The sequence below is a fragment of the Arachis hypogaea genome, chromosome 4, assembly GCF_003086295.3.
Source record: "Arachis hypogaea cultivar Tifrunner chromosome 4, arahy.Tifrunner.gnm2.J5K5, whole genome shotgun sequence".
NCBI lineage: Eukaryota > Viridiplantae > Streptophyta > Magnoliopsida > Fabales > Fabaceae > Arachis > Arachis hypogaea.
Window position 1 is genome coordinate 99,889,283 of NC_092039.1, and position 10,019 is coordinate 99,899,301.

Here is a 10,019-nt window from a genome sequence, read left to right on the forward strand (position 1 = left end):
TTAAAATTTATCTTTCCTTAATATTGTCTAGAGTTAGGGGTGGCAAGGCTGATTAATTTTGATATGGAAAAGGGTTAGGTGATGTGCATTGAAATGGGTGTTTCACCATATTTTGCACTGCAATGGGCTAGACAACAAACGCATGTTGCGTTCTTTATTTTGTACAATTAGTTTTTTTTAAGCTAAGGAAAAACGTAAATTACGATTTTTGCATGGAGGCACAACAAACGCATGTTGCGTTTGTCATATGGGCATCAAAATTTTTTTTTTAACTTAAAACGCAGGATGCGTTTGTCAGACTGATGGGCTCAGATTTTTTTTGGACAGAGTAAATTGCATGTTGCGTTTTATTTGGGCCGAAAAAATTTTTTTAAAGTCCGTAAAATGCAGCTTGCGTTTTATATGTAAAATAATATTTTAATGAAGAGCCTTGCATATAAATTGCTAACTCAGCTATCTCTAACTTGTACCTCACTCCTAAATCCCTCACTTGTGCTCCTTTTCACCTTTCATTCATTCATGTATCCCATAATTGTGAGATTTTTTGGGTATTAGAAGGGTAAAAAAAAGTGAGATTATGGAAGGTATTGCAAATATACGAGTGTATTATAACGGTGAGGTTATACCGAACACACACAAAGGAGTGAATTTTGTTTGTGAATGTCCATTTTTATTTGCTATTCCATACACCACGAGTTTTGTAGAGTTGCAAAATGGTCTTTGTGTCAACATACCAAGTCACATTTCGAAAAGGGTGAGCAATATTTTGTACAGGAGTCCTGTACAAAGTATTTGGTGGGCTGATACAGTTTCAAATAATGGTCATCACTGATGATGCAAGCATGCAGCAGATGTTCTGTATTTATCAACAAACCCGATTTCAGGTGCCACTAATAGAGCTGTACGTTGAGTTTGAATAGCATACGAGGGTGGACAAGTTTGACGAGGAGGTCAATGTTAACGAGTTCGGGGATATAGGCTAGGAAGAAGATAACGACGACAGTGAAAAGGAGTTCGAAGCCAACTATAAAGTCGATGACGAAAACGATGACAGAGATCTGGCAGCCAATCCGGCGATGCCAAATGAAGCGCATGCTGTTATAAACCAGCAGCCGTTTGGTGTTCCATCTTTTATGCAGACTCTAGATCTCGAAGCCATGCATGCACCAGAATTTCCTGAGTATGCAAATATGGGTATGTTATATTATGGTTATTAATTCACGTTACCACTAGTGTCCATTTTATTTGCCTTGTCTGACTGATGGTGGTGCGCTTATCGTAGGTGAAGGCAACGTTGCGGCTGAATGGTGAATTCAGTGTCGGAATGGAATTTGACTCTAGAGAGTCGGTGATATCAACAATCAAAAGCTACACTATCTCTAGAGGAGTTGATTACACTGTGTATGAGTTTGAGCCGCAGAAATTCTATGCGAAATGCAAGGGTTATGGTGCCGGGTGCGATTGGCTTATCTAAGCTAGCTTGATTCGGAAGAAAGCTTGTTGGGAGATCAGGAGATACAATGGCAAACACACGTGCACCATGGGAATGATCTCGCATGATCATACCAAGTTGGACTCAGACACAATTGTAGATGCCATTAGGACGTTGGTCGAAGCAGATTCGTTGATAAATGTGAAGTCTATTATTGCAAAACTTCAGTCAAGGTTCAACTACACTATCAATTACTACAAGGCTTGGTTAGCAAAGCAAAAATATGTCGTAAAAGTTTTTGGTGGTTGGGAGGTTTCTTACCAGACTCTACCAGTTTGGTTGAAAGCAATGACTGCAAAGATACCAAGGTCTCGTGTGCAAATAAAGACGCTCCTTGTTTACCGTGAGAGTGAGGAGGTTTAAGGTGTAAGAGTTCTTCATCGTATTTTTTGGAGCTTCTATCCGTGTATAGTAGCATTCCGACAGTGCAAGCCACTGGTGCAGGTTGATGGCACACACCTATACGAAAAATATAAAGGTGTGCTTCTAGTTGCCGTTGCACAGGATGGGAACCAAAACATTGTGCCTATTGCGTTTGCAATAGTCAAGGGTGAGACGGCAGACGCGTGGGAGTTTTTCCTAAGCAACCTGCGGAGATATGTTCTTACCATCGATGGCGTCAGCATTATTTCTGACCGCCATAACTCCATCGACGCAGCAATAGCTCACAGCAACGGTGCATGGTCAACGCCAAGAACGTGGCACATGTACTGCATCAGGCACATCGGTTCTAACTTCTTAAGGAGGTTCAAGACTCCATATTTGCATAAAATCGTGGTTAACACAAGTATTTGATTTCGTTGTTATGGTTCTGTTCGTATTAATTTCATGGAACTTGCTTATGATTAAATGGTTTCTCCAACAGGATATTCTAGGACGGAGCAAGAGTACAACAAAAACTACCAAAGGCTGAGAGAGCGGGGTGAGGCGTATACGCAGTGGTGTGATGAGATCGGTGTTCAGAGATGGGTGTTGGCATTCGACAGGGGTCATCGTTGGGGACATATGACGGCAAACTTGGTAGAGTGCATAAATTCTGTCCTGAAGGGTGCACGCAACCTTCCTGTGACTGCCATTGTTAGGTCTACTTTCTATCGGCTGAACGAATTGGTCACTCGAAAGAGCACCGAGGCTCATGAGCATGTCCGCAATGGATTCACATATTCAGAATTTGCCACCAAAAGAGTCGAAGAAAGTTTTCGACGTGCAGGCAACGTTGTGGTCAATAGGTTCGACAGGCGCAACGAGATGTTTGAGGTTCGCGAAATGCAAGATGGTTCCATTCACACCGTTAATCTCGTGCAACGACACTGCGATTATGGCCATTTCCAGGTCGAGTGACTCCCATGTCGCCACGTCCTTGCATGTTGCGCCAACCAGCGTCTTGATTGGCAAATATATGTGCATGACGTGTACAAGATGTCCGAAATTTGCAAGGTCTACAGAGGCGAGTTTGTCCCGATGGGTGACCCATCTACGTGGGCTCCGTATGAAGGAGCAAAGGTGATCGCAAATTGGACATTGAGGCGTGCGACGAAAGGAAGACCCAAGTCAACCCGCTACTTTAATGAGATGGATTCGCGGGACATGTGTCGTCCTCGCTGGTGTACTATATGTGGACGGGAGGGACATAGCCAGAGTCGATGTCCGCAGCGCGCAGGTAGGGCTCAGCTGCCTAATGTTGTTGTGGTTCCTGAACGTGCTGCTCATATGCCGGCACCTGATAATGATGCTCATACCCTGGCATCATGAACTGAGGTCATATGCCGGCGCCTAGAACTGGTGCTCATATGCAGGCGCCTAAAACTGGGGCTCATGTGGCGGCACCTAATTGTAAATGAATGACGCTAATCAATAACAGTAACATTAAAGCTTATAATTAACAATGTTAATATTAAAACCAATAAACCTTAACGATACCTGAAACCCTTGATCATAGGCCAGTTCCTGATGCTGAGGTCCAGCTGGTTGAGTTGGACCTTCTTGCTGTGCGTTCGCGTCGGCCTCTTCACCTGCAACTCTATCTGACAGTCGTAGGTGACCCCTGTATTGCTGTGTGTACCAGTTATAGTACAATGGGAGGGGATGGAAGTCGACAATCTCCTCCCCTACCTGTAGTGTATCATAACGGCCAGAACGCCACATATCAAGCCATTCCTTGTTCCGGTCTCTCCAGTCATGATGCTGGGCACCGCTCAAACGCCTGCAATGAGCACTACCGATCTGAAATGCCAGGTCTAATGGAAGCTGCTGCAACCCGAATTGTCGACAAACTCGATCTGTTGGGTGCCATTCTATACATTTGAACGACACTAACGACAACTTCGTGGAGCACATAAACAAATTTAGGCCGAGGTCGACCGTAACATCCACTTCGATATACGGCCGCCATGTAAACTGCACACCAGTAACCACGAGACTTATTAGTAACATTATTTTTCTTAACAAAGACGCTAACCTAAATGGTTAAAACTTACATCATTGATTCCCATGTCATCGAGTCCTCGCCTAAAATGCGCCGTAGACCTTCGTGTATATCTTGTATGCCGGCGCCAATGACTCCACCTAAGCACAAGTAGGATGACCTCAACAACAACAACAACAACAACAACAACAACAACAACAACAACAACAACAATAATAATAATAACAGTAAAGTACAATACCGTCGCAAGTGGAACACCAATATCGAGAAGCTGATTGCGCGGTATAGGGGCCATGAACGGCATACGCTCCCACGCCCAAACAGAAAGCAAAATCAGTGGCCCATCTATCTCTTTACAGTTGTACCGCGATGCACGACACAATGATCTGTATAGATGTGCCAGACTAGCTGTCCCCCAACTGTATCGTGAGATCTAATGAAAATCCCGAAGTAGAGGCAAAAACTTCGAGTTCAAAGACATGGTGGACTTATCTGGAAACACCACTATACCAAGCGCACAGAAAATGTGAGCCCTGACATACCGCTCAATAGACTCCTGCATGTCACACAGTTCACTATCTCTGCACCGCCGAACCCAATGGAGATTTACCATACCCAACACGTGATTGTCTGAACCCGCCGACCAAAACAAGCGACGCAGTCCACCAAAAACTGGTAACTGCTATCCGATCTACCCGTGACAGGTTCTCCGTTAACCTGGAGGCCAAGTATATGTATCACGTCTTCCAGCGTCACCGTCACTTCACCCACTGGAAGGTGGAACGTGTGAGTTTCTGGCCTCCATCATTCCACCAAGGCACTTAAGAGTGCAGAATGACCTCTCATTTCACCAATTCGCGAAACGTGTTGAAACCCAATTAATGCTAGTGCCTCTGCAGCTCTATCATTAAAGGTATACGGTGGATCAAGTTTTCTAGGCAACAAATTTCTGATCGCCTGCAAAAAAAAAAAATAATATTCATTGAAATTAACAACAACTAACACAATAATATTAATCCTAATATAATAATACAAAAATTAATAATAATAATAATAATAATACTGCCACAACAACAACAACAACAACAACAACAATATAATCCAGTTATTACTACTACTACTATATTGATAACAATAATAATAATCATCATCATAATAATAACTACTATTATTATAATTACTACTACTACTACTACTACTACTACTACTACTACTACTACTACTACTACTAATAATAATAATAATAATAATAATAATAATAATAATAATAATAATAATACGGTTATTACTACTACTACTATATTGATAACAACAACAACAATAATAATAATAATAATAATAATAATAATAATAATAATAATAATAATAATAATAATCCGGTTATTACTACTACTACTATATTGATAACAATAATAATAATCATCATAATAATAATAACTACTATTATTATAATTATTACTACTACTACTACTACTACTAATAATAATAATAATAATAATAATAATAATAATAATAATAATAATAATAATAATACTTCTACTTCTAGACTACGGTTATTACTAATAATAATAATAATAATAATAATAATAATAATAATAATAATGATGTTGTTACTAACTAACAGTAATAATAACAATAACAGTGTTTAAATAAAAAATAAATTAACAATAAATTTATTTATTTATCATAAAATTAAAAGAAAAAATATTATCCATTGAGGATGATTTAAATACTCAATAATGTGTTCTTCAGGTAACGTAAAATCACGAACCATTTTTTTTATTCATAAACTTAAACCCAGCCTATTATTTCTTCTTCTTCCTCCCATAGGCGACACTGCTATGCTCCTCCATCGCAGCTTCAACTCTCTTAGTTACACTCTCCTTCCTCTCTATCTGCGTTTGGAACTTTGCATTTTTAAAACCCTCTCCAAACCCATTCAACGAACACGCGTCAAACATGCAGGAAGGGTCACTGACAATCGCAAGTTGCGATTGTGGAGTGCAGCTTGCAGGTTGACCAAGACACGTACCATCCATGCATTGGTTTCATTTCTGTTCATGAATAAAACGCAACTTGCATTTTTCAGTGTGCAGCAGATACACGTCCCATCCATGCATTGGTTTCATTTTTGTTCATGAATAAAATGCAAGTTGCATTTTTCAGAGCCTGTTTTTGGCAGATCCACATTTCGGGATAACACGCCATGTTACAATAACCTTGCATAACATCATTTTTGGTTCCATTCATAAATTATTTTCCGCAAAACGCCGGTCTGTCCCAATTCACCCTATCAATTAAGGTAGATTCAAAATGTTAGTTCGTCCCACTTTAAGACGTATTGGTGGGTTAGTGGACTAGTTAACTCTTTCTTTTTTTAAAAAATAAAATTCATCAAAATTAACTAAAAAATAATAATTAAAAAATTAAATACAAATAAAAAAATCAAATTATAATATAAATTTTTTTATTATCTTTATTTCTTAATTTTTAACTTTAATAAAAGGTTTAAAATAATATTTGTCAATAGAACTATCTTTAATTTAAAAATTAAGTCACATAATTTAATCATATATATGAAATTATAAAATAAAATAAATAAAGTTAATAACTAAAAGAAGAATAAAAAAATGAAAAAAAGTGTTTAAAAATTATATAATTATTAATTTTATAGTAATAATAACTCTTTTATTTAATAACAAAAATAAAAATCTTTGGCCCGTGAGGGCCGGCTTGTCCCACTCCGCCAAAATCTACAAATTTGACGGTGCGTATTTTGCGAATTTTTTAAATTTGGCAGGTTCCAAATCTTAGTCCGACCCGTCTTTTTTAGCGAGTTTGGCGGGTTGGCCCGATGGGTTCGACCCGTTTTGCCACCCCTATCTAGAGTTATTAAAATGGATTAAAGAGTAAAATTCCACCTCGACCTCTAATTATTTCGCTAACTCTCATTCCACCCCTCATCGATTGAAAAATGACACTACGGCCTCTAACGATTAACTCTGTCGAACATTTTACCCCTTCGCTAATATTTCTGTTCAGAACTAATAAATTTTGTCTATGTATCACGTTAGCTGATGACATATCAAGGAATCATTCCAAATGATAAAATGTCCTTACCATATCAGTAATATACTATAGTAAAATAGGACAATTAAAACCTTGAAAAAATTTTAGGAGACACTTAAATCCGTAACTAATTTAAACATAGATACATAAATCTACAATGAACTATGAAGTAGGACAAGTGTCCCTAAATTTTAACAAGTCATTGTATTTATTACTATACTGGTTGTCGGCCTTAGCTAGTAGCAGTCTTAGTTCCTTACTTCTTCTTCTTCTTTCCTCTTCCTCTTCCTTCTTCTTCTTATAATATAAAAATTTTGTTTAATGAAATGTGCAAGAAAGGGTTAGTCTCAAATGGTGTTAGTTTTACTACTTTAATTGATGGACAATGCAAATATGAAAAATTGATTTGGTTTGGAAGAATTTTCAGGTAATGATCAATTAAGGCATTAGGTTGAATTTGATCACGTACAATTTGCCGATCAATGACCTTTGTAAGATCACGTTCACAAGATCACATTCACAACACTAGTAGATGGATATTGCAAAGATGGGGACATAAAATTTGTATTGAAAATCAAGAAAAAAAATGATTGAAAGGGATTGAACTTGATGAGGTAACTTTTACAGCATTTAAATCAGGACATTACAGAAAAAAAAGAAAGAGAAGGAGGAGCAAGGAGTAGAGGCTACTGCCAACCAAGGCCAGCAGTTAGTGCAACAAATACAATAACTTGTTGAAATTTAGGGATATTTTTCCTATTTTATGGTTCATTATGGGATTATGTGTCTATGTTTAAATTAGTTAGGAATTTAAGTATCTCCTAAAAAATTTTTCATGGGTTTAATTATCCTATTTTACTACAGCATATTGTTGACACGACAGGGGGAGTTTTTTCTCTTAGAATAGTTCCTTGATATGTCATCAGCTAATGTGACACGTAGGCAAAATCCATTAGCTTTGGACAGAGACATTAACGGAGGGGGGTAAAATGTCTGACAGAATTAATCGTTAGAGAGCGCAATGTCATTTGCCAATCGATGAGGGCTAGAATGAGAGTTAACGAAATAGTTAGGGGTTGAGATGGAGTTTTACTCTATATTACATTAGCAGATTTTTTTTTTTCAAAAATATGATGTTTAAATTTTGAATTAAAAATTTTATATCCATAAAAAACTTCGAACTATACTAATTGAACCTGATCAAGCAAAAAAAAAAATTAACAAATTAGACAAAATATGCATACAATTTGCTTTTTTTTGTATTTTTAAAAGAATCTAGTATTTTTTTATAATTTTTTTATCCAATTCGAAGACTTATCCACCAACTAAAATCCTCCATTTGTTTAAGTTTTTTGGTCTAAAAGTGAATTTATTTTATTTAAATATTTTTAGCCTAAAATTAGATTTTTATCCAATTTTTTGTAAAAAGGATCAAGCTGTATAACCTATTTGAATTGTCCATAAATAGTCTAAATCTAAAAGTCGAGGCTCATTAACAATCAAACAAAAAATCACCCTATATAACCAGAAAGGATTTATACAATTAGGTCTAAATAGATCCGTTTGATTGTTCTAGTATTAATTAACTAAAAATTAGTTTCTCATATTTTCTCTTTGAAGTATAGTACTTTAAGATAAGAATATTATATTTTTAAGTAAATTCTATTTTCAAGAATAAAAATATTACTATTTTAATTTTTATTATATTTAATTTCTATTGAAATAAAATGGCTATAATAAATTAAAAAAACAAAATTATTTTTATTAATTTAAGGTGATTGTTTTGATACGATTACTGATTTATATGTACTGGTATAATATAAAAAGTGGACAAAATGAGGATGGTGGACATGATACTAAGATTACTCCTGTTCCCAATGAGCGGGAGCATCAGCATGAAAGTCCTCCAGGTTTTGAACGTCAAGAAGTTCAAAACACTATAGGCCAACATTTCGTTGGCTTAGGGGAAGATTATGTTCATGCTATGCAAGAATTAAAACGTCAACTTGCAGAGTGATCATAATCATGACAATCTCATTCTCAAAGTCGTATGACAAGAGGTTGTCGTGATAGAAGGACCCTAGAATGAGGTTATAGATGACATCAAGAAGATGATCGTCACCGTTTCCACTCTCACAGAGGAATAGGGGAGAGTCCCCCCGACGTGAAGAAGGACACCATGGTCCTTAGAAGAGGCCATGAACTGAATTTCGTTCAGCCTAGTCTAAAAGGAGGTAGACTCAACAAAGGAGTCATAGTCTTAAAAGGCATATGATACTCAGAAATATTGATAAACTCCATTTTATCATTTTATTTTGTGCAAAAAAAACTGGAGTTTGTGAATTAACTTGTGCGTTTTTGACATTTTTAGAGATGTTTGTGTTTATTTTTTCATTGAGTTTTATGATTAAATTCATGCTTTCTAGGAATATAATTTTTTAATTTTATTCCATTTGATACTGTGATGCGTTCTTGTTTAAGATATTTCAGGTTTTTTGGGCATTAGTAGTATCAAATATTGAAGAAAATATGAAAATGAGGGAATTGCATGAAGAAAATGAATGTTGTCAAGAAATACATGGATGCTTATGCATCCTAAGATGTACACACATGATTTGTGCGTACCCATCCTAAGATGTACATGCATGACTTGTGCGTAGACATCCTAATATATATACGCATGATTTGCGTGCACGCATCCAAAGATTTGTGTATATGCATCCTAGGATGCGTGCGCATCCTAAATGCATGTGATTCACTAAACACTGCACATGAGGTCGCGATTTGGATCCTAAAAAGGCCCTTAAGCACCAGATTTTTAAAGTATTTAAGGAGAAAATGCAAGGAAAACACCAAGTAGTTTTTAGATTTAGTTTTTTAATATGTTTTAGTGAACTTTAGAGAGATAAACTCAAACTTCTCTCTAGAATTCTTAGAGTTTCTACTTTAATTCTCTCTTGTTTTAGTTTTTAATGTTGTTTTAGCTTAGTTTTATTTACATTTTCTTATTCTATTATCTTAGTTTATTAGCAT

At 36.5% G+C, this 10,019-nt stretch overlaps 1 protein-coding gene across 1 annotated transcript; it reads left to right on the plus strand.

Moving 5' to 3' along the window:
- Window positions 1-1,540: 1,540 nt before the first annotated feature.
- On the plus strand, window positions 1,541-2,833 carry LOC112795072 (uncharacterized). The gene is made up of 3 exons (XM_025837031.1): window positions 1,541-1,849; window positions 1,937-2,168; window positions 2,358-2,833. Exons 1-3 carry the CDS (start codon window positions 1,541-1,543, stop codon window positions 2,831-2,833), a joined length of 1,017 nt encoding a protein of 338 aa, XP_025692816.1.
- Window positions 2,834-10,019: the final 7,186 nt, after the last annotated feature.

Bases quoted from the DNA above. Each gene is read 5' to 3' on its own strand.
- LOC112795072 (XM_025837031.1), top strand. From the start codon at position 1,541: ATGGGAATGATCTCGCATGATCATACCAAGTTGGACTCAGACACAATT. The intron at 1,850-1,936 runs GTTTAAGGTGTA...CCACTGGTGCAG, and splicing joins TTTACCGTGAGAGTGAGGAG to GTTGATGGCACACACCTATA. The intron at 2,169-2,357 runs GTGCATGGTCAA...TTTCTCCAACAG, and splicing joins AGCAATAGCTCACAGCAACG to GATATTCTAGGACGGAGCAA.